Source organism: Gorilla gorilla, chromosome 21 (genome assembly GCF_029281585.2).
Source record: "Gorilla gorilla gorilla isolate KB3781 chromosome 21, NHGRI_mGorGor1-v2.1_pri, whole genome shotgun sequence".
Lineage (NCBI taxonomy): Eukaryota > Metazoa > Chordata > Mammalia > Primates > Hominidae > Gorilla > Gorilla gorilla.
The window spans coordinates 64,049,178-64,070,254 of NC_073245.2; the positions used below are offsets into that span (position 1 = coordinate 64,049,178).

The window sequence follows — 21,077 nt, forward strand, 5'->3', positions numbered from 1 at the left end:
ATAGTGAGCCGAGATCATGCCATTGCACTCCAGCTTAGGAAACAAGAGGGAAACTGTCAAAAAAAAAAAAAAAAGTGAGGCAAGTATGGACATAGCCAGGTGTGCATCTTTTTGACTCTAGGAACAAGTGTCACAAGGCAGCTGGAAGTGATTGTCAAGTAAAGATTCTCAGGTATAGAGCAGAAAGTACCAGAAAAACTTATATACACCTGGGTGAGAAAAAAAAACATTCAAATTTTATTTTCCAACAGACAGACAGCATCAGCAGGTACAACTACAGGGGTTTCTCCGTAGATCATACATTCACAAGGCATTATTAGCTCAACAGTGAGAAAGCCACTGGTGTGTTTTCTGTAACAATATCCACTTCACAGTGTAAACAGGTACTATTATCGTGTTCACTTACAATTCCAGAAGAAAAGGCACAACTTGGCAAAAAAAAAAGAGGGGGGCGGAATCCTAAAGTCAGGTGCAACGATGAAGAGACAACACTTTGGCTAATCGTCTTGGATGCATATTTCCGTCAGGACCTTCCACATAGAGGGGAAACTTTTCTCCCAGAAATTGGAGTTTTTTTCTTTCTTTCTTGTTAAACCAAGAGCAATGTTTCGTTTGCTCAATATCACATTTACAAAGGAAACTACAAAAAAAAAAAGGCATCACAAAATCATCTTGAACGTTCACCTCTTCCCACCAATACATCAACTCTTAGGTTTTAGACAGGGCCTGGGAATACTTCAGCGGTCTTAAAACAGGAAAATAGACACTATGGCTACAAAAAATAAAAAATAAATGAGGTAGATAAATTAAAGCTTTCACACCCAGGACGTGCCTGTTCTAACTTCGTAGCCTTCATGAAATATTCAGCAAGAAAACAAAACAAAAAATCTTCATAATTACTTGGCATAAGTCGCACCAAGGAAATTCAACAAAAGCAATCAGTATGTGAACCTGTGATGGGAAACACGCCCTTCCACGAGTTTCTTCTCGAGCATGAAAACCCAGTTCTTCAATAGAGTAGGCACTGGCAAACTAAGTCACCTGAGATTCCCCGCTCAGGTGCCCACCTCTTCTGGGGTTTGGGAAGAGGAAGGCATCCAAGAGGTGTGGGGAAAACATTGGCACTCTCGGGGCTCCAACTGAACTGTATTTAAATAAGCAGCAACATACACATTGACTCCCTAAGGACTAACGTAAGTCCATCTGAGGGCCTCCTACTTAAGGTTCTAAGGTTGAAGCAATTTTATAATTCTACAACCCTAGTTTTTTGTTGTTCCTTTTTTAAGTACATTCAAAAAAAACAAACAATAAGATGGGGACAGGGTTGGGGCATATAAAACAGGTCCCTAAAGAGATGACAGACCTTGTCCTTTTACCCGTGTCCAGTTACCAGTAAGTATACAGTACCCCTCTCCCCTCAATGAGGCTGTGTAGTTGTCTTTTCCACTGTTGTTCAGTAAGTTCCAATGATTCTACCTTGAAATAGGTAACAGTCTTTGGAAAAAGTCACTCTAGGTTGTACAAAGGTTCTATGTATATGTCTGTTACAAGTAACAAAGCTACTTTGCAAGACCCGCTTCTTTCCAAAATTAGGAAAAAAAAAAAAAAAGTGCCAGGCGTGGTAGCTCACGCCTGTAATCCCAGCACTTTGGGGGGCCAAGGCGGGTGGATCACGAGGTCAGGAGTTCGAGACCAGCCTGACCAACATGGTGAAACCCAGTCTCTACTCAAAATACAAAATTAGCCGGGCGTGGTGGCACCTGCCTGTAATCCCAGCTACTCTGGAGGCTAAGGCAGGAGAATCACTTGAACCCAGAATGGGTAGGTTGCAGTGAGCCGAGATCATGCCACTGCACTCCAGCCTGGGTGATAGAGCGAGACTCCATCTCAAAAAAAAAAAAAAAAAAAGAGTCTGTATTTGTTTTGGTATGCATTTGTTTTTATTTTTTCAACTTTTTGCAAAGCAGCATAGCAACAATCGTGATTGTAGGACTTGCCTGAGGTTGTGGTCACAACCATCGTGGTAAACATCATTTGCATATCAGTAAGAAAAAGAAAACAGGAGGAGATGAGTTCTTACAAAACAAAGCAGATTCTAGAGATTTCACTGTGTCTGCATTGCTCCTTCCACGCAAGTTCTCCCTTAGCTGACCGCAATCTTGTTTTCTTCCAGGAAGTGAGGAAACTGGTGTTTGGGAACGCCGTCAGTAGCACTTGGTTTTTCCACATCTGCACTGATACCCGACTGGGAGCCATCCATCTTGGAGACAGTGGCGTTATTCACAACGGAGGTGGCCCCCAAGGAAACCGGGAGGGTAGGAACCCCCCCACTCTGGATCACAGAGATCTCATTGGTCTTCACGGCCAGACCGCCATTGAGCATGCTGGTGTACTGGTTCCACACAACAGGGTCCACATTCACCGAAGGGGCCAGGATTTCCTTGGGAAAGATTTCTGAGACTCTTTTTCCGTCCGTACCTAACAGAGCCATGGTGTTCTCGATGGCCAACTTCCTTCCACGGCGGGCTGAGTTATTGTTCGCCCCGTGTGTCATGTAGTGAACCTATGGGAACAGGACAGAAAGGTTTTTACCAAAATAGAGATTTGAAGCTCACTGGCAAGCCAAGAATCAATCTGCATATGGATTTCATTCTACCCAGTGTTTTAACATGTAGATGATCCTTGACTTACAGTGGGGTTATGCCCGGATAAACTCATTGAAAGTAGAAAATATTCTTAGTCTAAAATGCATTTAATACCCCTAACCAGCCAAACATCATAGCTCAGTTTAGCCTACCTCAAACACACTCAGAACATTTGCATTAGCTTACAGTTAGGCAAAATCATCTAACGCAAAGCCTATTTTATTTTATACATGAGCATTGAAATAGCTCATGTAGGCCAGGCACAGTGGCTCACGCCTGTAATCCCAACACTTTGGGAGGCTGAGGTGGGCAGATCACTTGAGGTCAGGAGTTCAAGACCAGCCCGGCCAACATGGTGAAACCCTGTCTACTAAAAATACAAAAAGTAGCCAGGCATGGTGGCACATGCCTGTAATCCCAGCTGCTCGGGAGGCTGAGGCACGAGAATCGCTTGAACCTGGGAGGCGGAGGTTGCAGTGAGCCAAGATCATGCCACTGCACTCCAGCCTGGGTGACAAAGCAAGACTCCATCTCAAAAAAAATAAAAATAAAAAATTAGCTCATAGCTCATGTGATTGAATACTGTACTGAAAGTGAGAAACAGAATGGTTGTATGGGTACTCAAAGTCTGATCTCTACTGAATGCCTATCACTTTTGTATCATTGTAAATCAAACCATCTTAAGTCAGGGACTGTCTGCACTTTATATTCAGAAAATCAGATTTCTTATATCACCTAACAAACATTCCTCCCCAGAGCAACCAAGATGGGGCTTATAGTCTCTAACTGTCTCTGCTCCACCAATCATGGGTGTACCTATGTGAAAACCTACTATATCCTGGGCATTGATCCAAGTGCGAGGGTTAACATTTTTTTTTTGAGTCCTTTTTTTTTTGAGACGGAGTCTCGCTCTGTCGCCCAGGCTGGAGTGCAGTGGCGCAATCTCGGCTCGCTGCAACCTCCGCCTCCCGGGTTCAAGTGATTCTCCTGCCTCAGCCTCCTGAATAGCTGGGACTACAGGCACGCGCCACCATGCCCAGCTAATTTTTGTATTTTTAGTAGAGACGGGGTTTCACCATGTTGGCCAGGATGGTCTCGATCTCATGACCTCGTGGTCCGCCTGCCTCGGCCTCCCAAGGTGCTGGAATTACAGGCGTGAGCCACCACGTCCGGCCTTTTTTTTGAGTCTTAATCTGTCACCCAGGCTACAGTGCAGTGGCACAGCTCACTGCAGCCTCAACCTCCAAGGCTCAAGCAACCCACCCATCTCAGCTTCCTGAGTACCTGGGACTACAGGTGCACACCACCATGCCCAGCTAATTTTTTTTTTTTGAGACAGAGTCTCGCTCTGTCACCCAGGCTGGAGTACGGTGGAATGATCTTGGCTCAATGCAAGCTCCACCTCCCGGGTTCACACCATTCTCCTGCCTCAGCCTCCCGAGTAGCTGGGACTACAGGCGCCCGCCACCACGCCCGGCTAATTTTTTCTATTTTGTTTTTAGCACAGACAGGGTTTCATCGTGTTAGCCAGGATGGTCAGGATCTCCTGACCTTGTGATCCGCCCACCTCGGCCTCCCAAAGTGCTGGGATTACAGGCGTGAGTCACCGCACCTGGCCGGCTAATTTATTTTTATTTGTAGAGACTGGATCTCCTTATGTTGCTCAAGCTGGTCTCGAACTCCTGGCCTCAAGCAATCCTCCCACCTTGTCCTCCCAAAGTGTTGGGATTACAGGCATGAGCCACTGCACCCAGCCTAGAGTTAACATTTTTAAAATGCACAAACCTACGCAGGTAATAAAACTGTAGAGTGCACAACATGCACACCTGAGTACAAGTAAAATGGGAAAATCTGAATGTTGATTGTAACAATGTCAATATCTTGATTATGCTACAATGTTGATACTACCGTTTTGCAAAGTGCTACCAATGGGGAAAACTGGGCAAAGCATACAAGGATGTCTCTGTATTACTTTTCAAAAGTCCAGTGAAAATCTACACTTATTTAAGTAAAAATTTCAGTTAAAAACAATTTGTGGGCAGGGCACAGTGGCTCACGCTTATGATCCCATTACTTTGGGAGGCTGAGGCAGGCAGATCACCTGAGGTCAGGAGTTTGAGATGAGCCTGGCCAACATGGTGAAACCCCATCTCTACTAAAAATACAAACACTAGCCGGGTATGGTGGCACGTGCCTAAAGTCCCGGCTACTCAGGAGGCTGAGGCAGGAGAATCGCTTGAACCCAGGAGGCGGAGGCTGCAGTGAGTCAAGATTGCACCACTGCACTCCAGCCTGGGCAACAAGAGCAAAACTGTCTCAGAAACAAACAAACAAACAAAACAAAACAAATTTTGGGGCAGGATGCAGTGGCTCACACCTACAATCCAGGACTTTGGGAGGTCAGAGCAGGTGGATCACCTGAGGTCCGGAGTTCGAGATCAGCCTGGCCAGCATCGTGAAACCCCGACTCTACCAAAAATATACAAAAATTAGCCATGCATGATGGCGGGCGCCTGTAATTCCAGCCACTCAAGAGGCTGAGGCAGGAGAATTGCTTGAACCCGGGAGGCAGAGGTTGCAATGAGCCGAGACTGCACCATTGCACTCCAGCCTGGGTGACAGAGCAAAACGACCATTCCCTGATGCAGCTGACATCTAAATATAGAGAACATCAATGTCTCTAATAATTGCTACAGAGAAAAATGTATCTGGCTGGGAAAGCTACAGAAGGCCATGGTGGGAATAAGATGCTATTTAATCTAAGGTGGTAGAGGCAAGGCTTCTGCTGAAGAAGGGACCTTACTAGCACCTGGCTGCTTTCTTTAATTATTTTTCCTGTCTGGCTTTCAAGTTTTGAAATCCTTTTCAGCTTCTTCTTTTTTTATTTATATGAATTTAATTTTTGTAGAGATGGCATCTTGCTATGTTGCCCAGGCTGGTCTTCAACTCCTGGGGTCAAGTGATCCTCGCACCACCACCTCCCAAAGTGCTGAGAGTACAGGCATGAGCCACTGCGTCTGGCCCTTTTCAGCTTCTTAAGAGTTTAAAACTCTTAAGAGACAGGGTCTTACTCTCTTGCCCAGGCTGGAGTGCAGTGGTGTGATCACAGCTCACAGAAGCCTTGACCTCCCAGGTTCAAGTGATCCTCCCACTTCAGCCTCCCAAGTAGCTGGGCCTACAGGCGCATGCCACCACGCCCATCTAATTTTTATTTTTATTTTGTAGTGACAGGGTCTCCTTATGTTACCCAGGCTGGTCTCAAACTCCTGGGCTCAAGCAATCCACCTGCCTTGGCCTCTCAAAGTGCTCAGATTATGGGTGTTGAGCCACTGCACCCAGGTAGTACTTCTAATTTTTAAAATTAAAATGTAAACATTTTAATTTTTTTTAAGAGACAAGGTCTCACTTTGTTTTCTAAGCTGGAGTGCAGTGGCGTGATCACAGATCACTGCAGCCTTGATCTCTCAGGCTCAAGTGGTCCTCCCACTTCAGCCTCCCAATTGGCGGGGACCCAAGCATGCAACACCATGCCCAACTAATTTGTGTGTGTGTGTGTGTGTGTAAAGACGTTGTCTCCCTATGTTGCCAGGCTGGTCTCAAACTCCTGGACTCAGCTGGGTGCAGTGGCTCATGCCTGTAATCCCAGCACTTTGGGAGGCTGAGGCAGGCGGATCACGAGATCAGGAGATCAAGACCATCCTGGCTAACGCGGTGAAACCCCTTACTAAACCACCTCTACTAAAAATACAAAAAAATTAGCCGGCCATGGTGGCGGACGCCTGTAGTCCCAGCTACTCGGGAGGCTGAGGCAAGAGAATGGCATGAACCCGGGAGGAGGAGCTTGCAGTGAGCTTGAGCTTGAGATCGCACCACTGCACTCCAGTCTGGGCGACAGAGTGAGACTCCGTCTCAAAAAAAAAAAAATAAACAAACTCCTGGACTCAAGCAATCCTCCCACCTCGGCCTCCCAAAGGAGGAATGGAAGGATGGAAGAACTCATCACGGCTTGTGCCAATAAGAAGACACTTGGCGCCTAGCCCCCATCCTGCTGAAAGCCCACACAAACCCACCTTTAAGTTGCCTTTGGTGGTAAAAGCTCGCCCACAAATGTTGCACACAAAAGGCTTCTCTCCAGTGTGAGTCCGCTCGTGGATCTGAAGAGCGCTAGCAGACGAGAAGTTCTTCCCACACCGTGTGCAGCCATGTTGCTTGGCCTGTCGGCGTGGCTGGGCTGCTAACAAAGGGGTCATCCCTGGGGACAATGTCGAGGGTCCCACAAATGTGCCAGGAACTTCAACCTTGACATAGGTCGGCTGGGCTCGGATAAACGTGGAAGGGAGACTGCTCCGACCTAGTACACAGAGGGGAAAAAAGCCAGACCTTTATCATCCAACCTTCATTCTTTCTCTTCAAAGCAAAAGAGATCTTTAAAAATAACTGCCTGCTAGTTTGAGAGTCTGGAGCTGGCTTTGTAAGTAATTAACACCTTCCTTTGAATTGTTTATCTGCACAAAGAATAAAGCTTCAAATGCTTGGGAAAAGGTATCACTTTGGGTTTTTTTTTTTAAAGGCATGGGCAACATATAAACACATATGTAATTTAAGTTCAAATTTCTGCATAAGAAACTACCTTTAAAGCATATGCCCAGACACCATCTTTCTTTGATTCTTTGATACAGCTTTTCCCTTATTTTACCATTAATGACATCAACAAACCTCTCAATAGATATGTGCATTTAAAATGGGTTCATCTTTCCCTGCTTCAAGAGTGGCAAATTTGTGAACATTACATCAGGCAGTGGGGCCTCAGAGTCAGGGAACCACGGCTTATTTCAGTGGTCAAAAAGCAGTGGCCACTTCCTCAAACATACTCTTAAGACACCCATATACAGAATCATAGTGTGGAGAAACAAAAAGAAAAAAACTATAACAAAATAGAACGACTACCCACCCCTATGTCCCAAGGGGCTCAAAGACAAAAATAAAAACCAACAAAAAAGGTATGCTGTCCATACCCATTTTGCATTAACCACCATAAATTAAAAGCATGTTCATTACTAGGATAGAGGCAGTTACTATTGCCCTCTACCCAGAAGTATAGAAAAGCTAATTGCCCTATAGAAGGGGCTGCTTCAAGTCATACTCTCCGTTTGTAAAGTTCAACCCAGGCTCCTTTTTGATGACCTTGAGCCCAAAATGGACATAAGTTAAATCCAAAGCTCTATCACCTTCCATCTCAGTGCGGCTGTTCTCGGAGCTCTCTGCTTTGCTCCCAGCATCGGGAGACTTTGACTTGATGCTTTCGGCTTGACTATTGGCCGGCGAGAGTGCCTGGAAGGATGTGGTTTCCAGGATGTCTGGGCTTCGGCTCTGATACTCCTGGTCTCCCATCAGCGAGGATGAGTCGTTGGTCAAGCCGTCGCTCTCCACGGAACCGTTTTCTCTGCTGCCCTGGCGCTGCAGGTTAAAAGGGGCAGGACCCACTTTCCCTGGGGCATCTAAGGAAGCCATCATGGCAAACCCTAGTGTGGGTGATGCCGAGTGGATGCTGGGAAGAGGCGTGGGGACCTTGGAGGAGCTGCTGGGAGCCTCCTGGGAGCTGACTTCCTCTACATCGATGCTTTCGATGACATCATCATGGCAGATAGCGCTGGTGCTGCCGTTCTCACCCACGGTCATTGGCTCAGAACCCGTAAAGTCACAGGGATTCTCTGGCAGGGGCGTGTTGGGAATCTGACCGCCCATGTGCATCCGAATATGTTGCTGCAGCATCACGGCATTAGTGAACTTCTTCTGGCAGATGGGGCACGAATGCTGCGTCTTAATGGACGTGTTGGTTCGGTGAACACCAAGGTGTGTCTTCAGGTTACCTTTGGTAGAAAAGGCTCGGCCACAGATCTTACACTGGAACGGTCTCTCCCCGGTGTGGGTGCGATAATGCATCTTGAGGGAGCTCTGGCAGCTTAAGACTCGGTGGCAAATGAGACATTCGTTGGGATCAGTGGTGGCCTTGTCAATGTTCTCCACCAGCTGCTGCAATTTCAGGGTCTCTGACCCTGGCTCAGGGGTCCCACTCCCTTGGAAGCCACCAGCCCTTGGGGAATTATGGTTTGGTCCCACCCCAGGGAGTGTGGGTCCACCCTCACTTTCTGGAGAAGGCCCAGGCTGCAGGTCACCGGGCAAGGGGCCACCCGTGAGGTCCTTGGGATTAGTCCCCGAAGAAAGATTCTGAGGTAGCCCTACAGAGGTGGTTACAAGGACAGGTTTGCTGTCTAAAGAAAGACTCAGTTCATCTATGGGGTCAGGTACAGAGAGTGCATAGGGGATGCCATTGCCGGCTGCCACTTTGTCCTGGAACTCGGCAAACAGCTGGGGGTTTGCCTTCACCTGGGGATGTCGGTGAAAGTGCACCTTGAGGTTGCCCTTGGTGGTGAAGCGATGACCACAGACAGAGCACACGAAGGGTCTCTCTCCAGTGTGGGAGCGGAGGTGGATCTGCAAGGAGCTATCAGTCCCAAAAACCTTGCTACAGTACTTACACTTGTGCTTGTAGAGGGCCGCCTCGTCTTTGGGTTTGACATCCACCGCGGAGATGTTCGGTGGCTTCCCCTTCCCTTTCTTGGATGTGTCTAGCGCCACAGTGGAGAAAGGGCTCTGGAAGAGCACCGAGCCCGGGGCCTGAGGAAGCAAAGCGCTCGGGAGGCGGGACATGACGTTCGGGAGCACCCGGGTCCCATCTGGCTTCAGAGCGAAGGGCGCCAGCCCTGGGGACAGGGAGCTGGTGGCAGAAGGGATGTTGGCGTGAGGTAGCTTGGCTTGTTTCAAGGCATCCAGAGACAGACCTTGGCTTCCAGCTTTCTGGCTGAGCAAAGCCACAGCTGCAGAAACCTGCTGAGACATGTGGCTGCCCAAGGTCTTCAGAGTGTCGGCCCCTGCCCCGCTTGAGTGGAGGGCATGGGAGGCCCACATGTTCACCTGGATGCGGATCTGCTCGGTGAGCTGGATCTGCTGTAGCTGCTGCTGCTGCAGACACAAGATCTGCTCGAGGACCCACGGGATGCTGTTGGCACCAGGCACGGGGGCAGGGAGTGCATCCGCGCTCCGCTGATTCACCGCCACCTTCGTGCCCCGTAGTGCCTGCAAGGTCACGTTAGTGTTGGCCACTTTGCCTTTGGCTAAATAGCTTATGTCCTGGGGGGTGGGTGGCAGGGCTGTCTCTGTCTTTAGGTACACCACAGACTCCACATCCGGCTTCTCCTTCATGTCCTCTGAGCTGCCGCCATTCTCCCTGTGACCGTCCTTACTGCCGGGACTGGCGGGCTGGTGGCTCAGTACAGCTCCGGAGAAGTCTTCTGAAGGCACAGGCCCCTCGCTGTCATTCATGATGAGGACAGGTGGATTTTTAGTGCAATTTTTCTTATGCTCCAGGAACTCAGAGATGCTGAAGAACTCCGCACAGCATTTCTCACAGACGTGCGTCTCCTCCCGACGAAGCCGCTTTACTGTGGCTTCATCCTCACTCGCCACCTCGTCATTCCCTGGGTGGTTCACTGGAGCACCTGCAACGAGACAGAAAAAGCTAAGGACTCTGCCCAAGTAAAAGATGTGGGGGGAGCCGGGCACCGTGGCTCACGTCTATAATCCCAGCACTTTGGGAGGCTGAGGTGGGCAGATCACCTGAGGTTGGGAATTCGAGACCAGTCTGGCCAACATGGTGAGACCCTGTCTCTACTAAAAACACAAAAATTAGCTGGGCATGGTGGTGGGCTCCTGTAGTCCCAGCTACTCGGGAGGCTGAGGCTCAAGAATTGCTTGAACCCAGGAGGCAGAGGTTGCAGTGAGCTGAGATCCCGCCATTGCACTCCAGCCTGAGCGACAGAGCGAGACTCCATCTCAAAAAAAAAAAAAAAAGGCTGATCCCTGAATTTCTTTTGTAACTGGGGCTTATTTACTTTAGGGTTAGTGCCAGCCTACACATTGCAACTCCGAACTTGGGACTGTGTTTTAGCCAGATGCTGGGGTCCTTCACATGACGCCTGGAAGTCTCTCGAAGCTACTTCATTGTTCTCACCTCCCCGCTGTCCTCTCAGGTATACCCCATCATCAAGATATCAATGGAGCTTGGGGCCACAGGACAAAGACAGGCCTATCTCAGACCCAGCAGCTGAGCCTATAAATCTAAACCACACAAGACATTCACACAAGCATACAATGATCTAGGTTTTTTTGTTTTTTTCAGAAATGTTCACAGCAGCAAAGAAGTAAATTTTGGCCCACCCACCCACAGTGTGAGAAATATGCAGAATTTCTGTATGCCACAGAAATTAAGTGAAAGAAATGGGTTGTGCAACAATATGTACAACATGACCATTTTGCTTAAAACAAAACCTGTGTTTGAAATGTACAAATGTGGCTGGGTGCAGTGGCTCGCACCAGTCATCCCAGCACTTTGAGGCCACTTTTGAGAGGCCGGGAGTTTGAAACCAGCAACACAGTGAGACCCCGTCTCTACAAAAAAATAGGAAGATAAAAATAGCTGAGCATGGCAGCGTCCATGTTTAGTTCAAGCAACTCAGGAGGCTGAGGCAGGAGAACCGCTTGAGCCTGAGAAGTCAAGCCACTCCAGCCTGGGTGACAGAGTGAGACCCTGTCTGGAAAAAAAAAGTACAAATGCACAAGGAAAAGGCCAGGAAGAGCTGGAGTGCAGTGGCCCAATCTTGGCTCACTGTAACCTCCGCCTCCTGGATTCAAGCTATTCTCATGCCTCAGTCTCCCGTGTAGCTGGCTAATTTTTGTATTTTTAGTAGAGATGGGGTTTCACCATGTTGGCAAGGTTGGTCTCAAACTCCTGGGTGCAAGTGATCCGTCTGCCTCAGCCTCCCAAAGTGCTCGGATTACAGGCATAAGCCACCGTGCCCGGCCAAAGCCACGGACTTTTGACAGCACAGTCCACCAATGGGTTTCCAGGAGGGGCTGATCTTGAAGCATGACCTTAACAAACTGATTTAATCTTTACTTATTTCAGACTGGGTCACAGTATGAAGTCTTGCAAGGTATGTGTAGGCCAGGGGTGGGTCAGGGGAAGAGACAACAGCCATGGGCAGGTCTGGCCTGCCAGAGTTAAGAAAGCTAGCCAGGGCCAACCTAGCCTTGCCTATCAATAACAGGTAGTTATTGATAGGCAAGTTGGCACACCCCTAAGAATGCCTACTGAGCACGCGTAATCGCGAGATGACAACCTCGTGATTAGATGATTAGGTAGATGCCTGGATTTACTGATTCAACCAGGACTGCTGAGAACAATGCCTTACAATAAAACAATGTAATGCCTCTCGTTCCACAATACTTACCTCCTACTGCGTGCAAAGCAGGGGTTGGGGACCCAATGGTGAAAAGATGAGCCCCATTATCTTCCTATAATTCAGATTTTGTACCCGCAGATGCCCATACTGTAATCATTCAATCCTATTAAATATCAGCTCCATTAAAGGCTGGGCGTGGTGGCTCACACCTGTGATCCCAGCACTTTGGGAGGCCGAGAGTTCGAAACCAGCCTGACCAATATGGTGAAACTCCATCTCTACTAAAACTATAAACTTAGCCCAGCGTGGTGGCGCATGCCTAATCCCAGCTACTCAGGAGGCTGAGGCAGGAGAATCACTTGAACCCGGGAGGCGGAGGTTGCAGTGAGCTGAGATTGTGCCATTGTACTCCAGCCTGGGCAACAAAAGCGAAACTCCGTCTCAAAAAATAAATAAATAAATAATGAAAAAATAAAGATGTGAAAAACAGAGACTCTGAGAAATAATGTCACTCATGCAACATAACAAAAGTTATTGACAGATAACTTTTGAGCACTTACTTTGTATGTGCCAGGTATGATTCTAAACAATTTGTTATATTAACAACTCTGAAATAGAAACTATTACCCTATTTGACAGAAGGGGAAACTGAGGCACAGAGGACATGAACTTGCCCAAGCTAACATGTTAAGTAAACTGCAGAGCCAGTATTAAACCCCAGACATGCAGTTCCCACACCCTCTATTGGAACCCTTCATTTGTACCCCTCTGATCATGTTTCTTCTGTAAAGATCGCAACTTTCTTTCCTCTCACAGAGACATTAAGATGGGACAGGAAAGCCTGGGAGGTTGCCTTGGTTAGGAAGGGGTGGGAGTCGACCACCCATTCCTGTCTTATTTCTAGGACTTCCAGAAGTTGCTCTGAAAGTGTTAAGATGCAGTGCGATGCTGCTACTTCCAGGTAGAGTTCCAGTAGCAGGTACCAACACAAACTCTCCTTTCTTAAGGCCCCAATACTGCTGCGAATCTGCCTCATTTCAGTGATCCAGATAAAAATGTTCGGCCGGGCATGGTGGCTCACAAGGTCAGGAGATCAAGACCATCCTGGCTAACATGGTGAAACTCCGTCTCTACTAACAATACAAAAAATTAGCCGAGCGCGGTGATGGGCGCCTGTAGTCCCAGCTACTGGGGAGGCTGAGGCAGGAGAATGGCGTAAACCCGGGAGGCGGAGGTTGCAGTGAGCCGAGACAGTGCCACTGCACTCCAGCCTGGGCAACAGAGCAAGACTCCGTGTCAAAAAAAACAAAAACAAAAACAGATAAAAATGTTCATCAATTCCCAGAACCCTGGCAACTATTTATCTGGGAACCACCAACTCTCAGATAAATAGTATCTATCTGTATGATTTTCCAAGACTGGAAACCAGCACTAGTGGGAGTGCTAGGTGGCACAATCTTTCTAGAAAAGCAATTTTGACAATTCTGTGTCCAGAATGTTAAGAAGTGAAACTTTTTAAAACAATTTCTCTTGTTAGGGAAGGAAATACACACTGCTGGTAGGAGTGTATAGACAGATACAGCTCTTTCGGTGAGTCATCTGGCAACATCTTCATTTTAGTACAATTTTCCTTTGACCCAGCAATTCCTGCTTTAGGAATTTCCTCAACGTACTTGCAGCATTTCTCATGTTAACAAACAGCAACAAAATGGATGCACCTTGGTCCATCAGTAAGATTTCGGTTAAATAAATTAGGGTGCAAAAAAGGTGAACGCTTTATAGCCTCCAGAAATAAAGAAGACCAAGGCTGGGCACAGTGGCTCACACCTGTAATCCCAGCACTTTGGGAGGCCAGGGTGGGTGGATCACCTGGGTTCAGGAGTTTGAGACCAGACTGGCCAACATGGTGAAACTCTGTCTCTACTAAAAATAGAAAAATTAGCCAGGCGTGATGGTGTGCGCATCGCTGGAATCCCAGCTACTCGGGAGGCTGAGGTGGGAGAATTGCTTGAACCCGGGAGGTGGAGGTTGCAGTGAGCCGAGATTGCGCCACTGCACTCCAGCCTGGGCAACAGAACAAGACTGTCTCAAAAAAAAAAGAAAGAAAGAAAGAAAAGGAGAGAAAAGAAAAAAAAAAACAAAACCTCAATAAAGCCCATGCAAAAACATTAACCACTCCATACTACTTTTTAGAGGCCAAAGCTAACCACCACCAACCTCTCCAAGCAAGAACAAAAACATACTTCATACTCTTACACCTTAAGGCAAGCTTGTCCAACCCAGGCCCAGGCCAGCTTTGAATTCAGCCCAACACAAATTCATAAACTTTCTTAAAACGTGAGATAGTTTTACAATTTGTTTTAAGCTCATCAGCTATCATTAGCGTCCGTGTCTTTTATGTGTGGCCCAAGATAATTCTTCTTCCAATGTGGACCAGGGAAGCCAAAAGATTAGACACCCTTGCCTTAAGTCACTTATCTTCATAGCCACATAATCAAACAAGCTCCTTTGTTTCCATTTTGCAGATGTGGAAAACAGGCTCAGAACTAAATGGCTCAAGATGACATACTGCTTGCTAGTCACAATACAGAGGTGACTTAAATACTATTTAACAGCACTAAAATTAGTGGCCCAATTCATAATGGTTTCTTCTAGAGCAGAGTTTCTCCCCTCTATGGGAGAAACTTTTTCATTTTGCCCCTCTATGGAGGCTTTTAAGTTATTTTTCCCTAATAGCTCCCCCCTTATAAAGTTCTAATATCACATATTATATACATTTATCTCCTTTGGAAGGCCACAAACCACTGTACTATCAATAAAACGTTTTCATCCCATTGGTGAAAATATCACTTGATTGAAAATGCATGTTCTATTTAACACAGGCATTTTTAAACAGGGGGTCTATGAAATTAGATAAGAAAAAAATACTAATTTTCACTAAGCTGAACTAAAATTCAACATTTCTTTCAATGATGAATATAAGCAACATACCACAGTGGTATTAATAGAACTTGTGACTTTGTCATCAGTGGAGACCACAGATATTTTCATATAGTGTTACAAGTTGTTATGACTTGGAAATTCTTGTTATCTGACAGGCTACTAGATCTTGTTATTTATTGTATTAATAAAGTAGCTGATATTACTAAGTTAAAAATGTTTTCATTTTTGATGACTGTATTTCAATGCAATTTATTTCCTTGGTCGTCTATGTATTTTATACACTATGTTGAGAAAGGATCTATGGCACAAAAAAGGTTAAGCTCCCTCCCCTAGAAGGATCCAGCAGTTCCCAGAGTGATTTACAGCCTGAATACCAGCTTGCCTTTGCTGTATACACAAGCTTGCCTCTTCTGTAGCCTCCACCAGCAACATCCCACTTGACTCTTAAAACAGCAGCAGCTCTGTTTGCTTGTGCAGTAAAAAGTGCTTCTACATCCAGGCCACCACTGGTAAATACCGCAACTGTATTTGCCAAGGAGTAAGAAGATTCTGTTATGAACAATTGCTGGGCATGCTTCAGTTAACCGAAAAGGAAAAAAAAAAGCAAAGTTCAGAGGGATTACACAGCAACTAGTTCTTCCATTTCTCCACCCCACCCCCACCCCGAATTTTAGGAATGTTATCTTGCAGCATCTAGTTATCCAATAAGTTGGAAGAATGCAGTAAACCCAGCAGGGGTCTTAGATTCAATCACTGCCAAATGGATAGAAAATACTCTTACTATTGTATAGGAAGAAAGTTCATCTACTAGTGGCCAATCAAATTCTGGAGACACTGAAATGCTTAAAAAGTAAAACCTGTATATCTTGATAAAAGCATTATGACTCAAGCTTATCTTTTTTTCATTCCTACATTTAAAGAACGACAATGAGTAGATTATCTAAAGCACACAACATCTTCTACCCTCCCCCAACCCCAGGATAATTGCTTACCAAAAAACAAAAGGAAATTATGTGCCTTCTTAAGTATTTAACCAGTTGAAAGAAAACTGCCTCTTTAGCAGCTTGATTTTAGCAGTCAAAAAGTCTTCAACTCAATTCATAGAAGGCAAATAAGACTTTAAGTTTCCACCTAATTAAGATCTAAAAAAGGCAAAGTTTCAAACAGCCTTGAACCAAAATTCGGGGATGCTGCTGGAGAGGAAAAAAAGAGTAAATGGCTCAAAGAAAGTTTCATAGGCGCTAAGGCGTGTGACCTCTCTTTGCTTCCAAGGTTAGGGAAGTGTCCCACTCGTCCCCAACTAGAGATCAGGCAAGTTTGCAAACTCCATGAGGGCAGGGGTTTTTGTCGCCTGTCTCCAGAGCCCCCCTGAACAAAACCTGACACAGACATACAATTTGTTGGGGCGGGGGTTGGGGGGGATTGTGGTGACTGGCGATGCAGTTCTTATCTGGATTTAGTGGCTTTTAAAAATGTTTAGACATTTTAAAAAATAGTCAAAAGTACTGTAGGCTAAAGGTGATGAGGAAGGGACAACTTCTGGAACTCTTTTCGCCATCAATTTTTCCAGGGTAGTACAACCCAGAGAAGCCGACCAAACTCCAACATTGTTTTATTTCTGGGACCTCTTCATCTAAACCGTGTGAAGGCACATCCCAACATTTAAGATGGCAGAGGAGAGGCCACCAAACCCAACCAGCCAAGCACCAATCACGGCTCCCTTGTCGAAGATGCCAAAAAGAACATCTCATCACATCACCAATTGACCTAAGGCTATTTTTAAAAAACCAATAAAAACAAAACAAAACAAAAAAAAACAGTTCCTTGGGCTCTGGGGCGAGGCAGGACAAGACACCATGGGCCATCAAGCAGGACAAGACACCACGGGCAAAGCCATTTCAAACAGGTGCTGCAATTTAAAATGAGTAAAAACATGACTATCACTTTTGGTCTTTAATATCTTGAATTAAAGATAGCGCACTTGAGTCCCCAGCCTGGTGTCTGGCAGGCAGCACACTGCCGTTTCTGCTAGATTGCCTCAACTGGCAGCTCAACACCATCTTGACACAATAAACACGAATAAAAACATTTTGGTATTTTGAACAAAATTAAGACTGATCACATTCCCAATTCATAGTAGCCCTTCTATAGTTGAAATTATCTAAACAGGGCATTTTATCACTGCTATATAGAGGAGGAACCCAAAAACTCAGAAAAAACAAAAAAACAAAAAAAACAGAAAACCCCACCAAGCTGGCTTCAAGGTTACACAGCTGAAAGTCACACAGCCACACTGGAACGCGGATCCCATCTAAAACCTGACTTCCCAGGCATCAACCTAACACTTCACATTTTAAAAAAGGAAATGCTAACTGCCTTCTGCCTCCCAAGATGGTTCCCCAACCCACAGCCCAGGAGGAAGCTCACTAACAGCAGCACGAATGACAAAGTATCATTTGCTTCTGCACTGCACATTTTTATTCAACAAAAGGAGCTGTTTGGCAAATTGTAGCTTCTCTCCCTATGGGAAACCCACATGAAGTCTAACGTAGAAAGTTGACCTGAAACGTTAACTAACGTCAAAATCCTTCTAAGCCAGCGTAGGTCATTTTGGTGAGTAATTGGAAATAGGAAGTTATTCGAAACTTGGGAATCCTAATCGTTGATGTTTGTAATCCAGTTTAGCACAAAGGGCATTTGAAACTCTTTTGAGAAAATGCTAATTTTTCCTGTATGTAGTGTTAGCCCTGCGACCACCTGCAGATTTTTTGATCTGCTAATTGATCGCCAGACGTCATTTTCCTGTCTCAAAAACTGCATTCTCGAATGGCTTTGCAAAATAAGACCAGCTCAATCTGCATTCTAAAAAATTATGTGAGACATATACATACATCTAAGTTAGATACATATATCTACATTATATACCTAACACATATAATTTTAGGCAGCTCAAATGCAAACAACCCAAACGCAGCCATTAAAAACGCACTGCTTGGGAAAACAACCTTCTCTCCCAAGGAGGCAATTGGAGGCTCTGCAAACACATTCTAGCCGCCAGGAGTTATTACCAAGAATTCCAGACTTGGCAAAGAACAGCGGGCACAGACAGCGATCAAGCAGGCGACCGGCACGAATCCCCTAGGGTACCCATCCTTGGCCCAGCCCAGCACTCTCCATTCACCCCCACAACCCGTCCCACCCACCAGGTGTGAGCCAGTACCTGCGAAGGGACCCCGCCTCCCAGCAAAGGGCTAGGCTTCAAGCTGGGCCTCCAGGGGGCGCCCGCGCGCAAGCCGGGTGGGCTGTCCGCGACAACCCTGGTGATCAATAGCCAACTCCCCTCCCTCCCAAATCGCAGTGGCAGCGCACGGCCAGGCCTGAGGATTTAGCTCAGCTCAGGTTGACTCTGATTCCAAACTCCAACCATCGTTAATTTCAGAAGTCCTCTCGTAACAAGCTTCCCTCCCGAAAGGTGCCAAACCACCAAAAGCCCCACGTGTGTGCGCCCACCCAAAATGAAGGGGGAAGGGGAGGTCAGCGTAGGACCAGGGGAGGGGTCAGAGCCAGGAGCTCGCCCCTCCTCTCCGGAGGAAGCAGGCGGGCTGAGGGTTAACCCTTTTGTTCCAGGTGGGCCAGGCCACGAAGCCTTCACGCTCCCCTCAACCCCCACCCCACCCCGCCCCCAACCAAGGCACAAAGAGAGTCCCTCCAGGCGCCTGGGACCTCGGGTGCGCGCTGCGCTGACCACCCGGCGCCCCGAAAACGCTCAGCCATCCCCTCCGTCAAGCCGATCCTTTTAATTTGCCCTGGAAAAATGTTAAACGGGGAATTCTATTGACGTATTATAAACTTGGGAAATGTATTACATTCAGTCTCCGACAAAAAGGCGGGGATACGGAAGCCAAAAAGTGGCGACCGTCTTCTCGGGAAACCCCGGGTATCACAGATGGTCTCTGAGAGTCCTCCGGGGTTGCCGCGCACACCCGTCTGCTGCAGGGAAATTAGAAAGCAGGCGGGGAGCGGAGCGACGAACAAGGCCGGAGAGGAGGCTACAAATCCCCCCTCCCCCCACGCGCACGCTAAAAACTTATCAGGCGACAATTTGGCGGGCCGGGATGGAGACGAGATAGTGGAAAACCGCCTCGCTCCTAAAACCTCCGCGGTGAAGTGATGAAGTGGGTACAGAGTTGGCCCCGCCGTTCCTGGCGCGGCTGGGGTCCCGAACTCCCCTCGATCCGGGAAACGCTGGCCGCGGAAGCGTGGGCCAGGTCAGCCGCGGGAGTTCGCTCTGGCCCCCCACCTCTCCCCTTTCACACCCGAGCGCAAATGTGGAAAGCCGAGCGCTCCAGAAAAGCCACGCAAAACGGGAGGCCGGTGCACCCCAGTGGGGCTGCCGCGCGCCCGCCACCCCGGCCACTGGGGGCTCGCACCCTCGGGCTTGCCGCGGTTATTTTTAGGAAGTCGGAAATCAAAGATGGCTGGAGGTCAGGCCCCGAAAGGTTAGGGCGAAGATCGGCAGGCGGCGCAGCCCGGGCAGAAAAGGCGAAATCCAGAAAAGAAAAAAATTTTAAAGGGAAACATTGAGCCCTCCTCCCCCACCTCTCTGGGCCCTCCAATCCCCTGCGCAGCGCGGGTGGCCCGCACCCCAGCTCCTGAGGGTGGGGAGAGGTCGCGCCCCCTCCCCCCACTTGGCTCGGGAGGGGCGCGTGCAACAGATCGTCCTCCTCCGGGGGGTCTCCCAGGGGTGCGCCCCTCCTCCAGCCTCCAAGAAAAGCCCCAAGGGGCTGGTGGAGAGGGTGGGGATCCCCCGGGGTTCTTTCTTTTGAGAGCGACGCGAGGGAGGGGGACCTAAGTTACAAGGGGGGGTAACACCAGTGAGGGGAGTGGAACCAATTAAGTGAGGGGCAGAGGACAAGGAGAAGGGAACCTTTCGGGAGCGAGAACAGAGGAGCGAGTGGGGGTCAATTTTACAATTAGGGGAGAAAGCTGGGGGTGAAACTTACACAAGAGGGGAGAAGAGGAAAAAAGTGTGAAATGTGCAAAAGGCGGGGTGGTGGGGAGAGGAGGAGACCTCTCCTCCCGGGCACTGAGCCCCCAAATCTCGGCTCCTGAATTTGCGCTGGACGCCGCCCGCTCCCCGAAGCCTGCGCCCTCGAGGATCCCGCGTACGTCCGGGAAGCTCCACTCCCCGGGCGGGCGCCCCAGCCCCACTCACCCAGCTCCCCCGCCGCGGGCGCCGCTGGGGCCGCATCTGCAAACTCCGGGGTCTGCTGCTGCGGCTGCTGCTCGCCCTGGTCCTCCTCCGAGTTGATGTGCTGGGGTTTCGCCTGCTTGCGCCTCGACATGGTGCGAGCATCGGGGCGCCGGGAGAGCCGCAGTTATTTGCCCTCTCCGCCACAAATTCCTGGAGTTGGGAAATTTACCCCCCTTCGGCCGGAACGCGCATGTCCCAGTAATTATTATTATCAATAATGCATTGCGATTTATCATGAGCCCTGACAGCTGATTGGCCTGGGTCCAAGACCTCAGAGATCATTTAAATAAGCCCTCATTGATCAGGGAGGGGTGAGGCATTCTGGGCTTTGTAGTCCGGGCCTACTTGTGACAAAGGCGTGTTCATCAGGGGAGCGCAGCTAATTAGCATCCGGGCTCAGATTGGCTGGGGCGGGGACGAAATCAGAGGGGGACCCATCCTTGCTCCAACTATCTCAGTCCTTGGAGAGGAAAAGAAAATGGGGAGAAATGCGTACTTATTAAAAAGTAGGAGCTTACGTAAAAGTTTTGGAACGGCTGTATTTGGTAGTTACTTGCTCCAAAGATTACTTTGTAAGGTTGATGTCCACCAGCCGAGAAGGGAGATCTCTTCACAGTGGAATATTTTGGCTCAGTTTTCACATCTACACGCACACACATTCCCCCAAACCTGAGATGTGACCCGTGTCCCCTCCCATCTTTTTGATTAAAAATGTTTAAGTTGAGTCTCGAGATAACTGAAGAATGATGAATGGTGGTGTTTTCAGCCCTCCCATCCATCTCAACTCTTAAAGTGAGCTCGGAACTTCCAAAATTTCAGATACCCCACCACCACCATGACTTACCTCCTTTAAAAGCTGATTAATAGCCTCCAGGATTCCTGTTCACAAAGACCGGTTTGTGGTTACAATGCAAACCTTGATTTTTTTTTTTT

General features: G+C 47.8%; 1 protein-coding gene across 4 annotated transcripts; it reads right to left on the reverse strand.

Moving 5' to 3' along the window:
* Positions 1-214: 214 nt before the first annotated feature.
* SALL4 (spalt like transcription factor 4) lies at positions 215-20,496 on the reverse strand. 4 transcript variants are annotated; one of them, XM_019016681.4, is made up of 4 exons: positions 20,106-20,496; positions 7,874-10,204; positions 6,716-6,996; positions 215-2,563 (listed from the first exon to the last, which is right to left on the reverse strand). In XM_019016681.4, the coding sequence occupies exons 1-4, from the start codon at positions 20,233-20,235 to the stop codon at positions 2,144-2,146; spliced, it is 3,162 nt and encodes a 1,053-aa protein (XP_018872226.3). In that variant the 5' UTR covers positions 20,236-20,496; the 3' UTR covers positions 215-2,143. The 4 variants fall into 4 exon arrangements, with proteins under 4 accessions (XP_018872226.3, XP_018872227.3, XP_055229199.2 ...); XM_019016682.4 differs by having other exon boundaries at positions 9,185-10,204; positions 20,106-20,441; XM_055373224.2 differs by lacking the exon at positions 20,106-20,496 and adding an exon at positions 19,321-20,081.
* Positions 20,497-21,077: the final 581 nt, after the last annotated feature.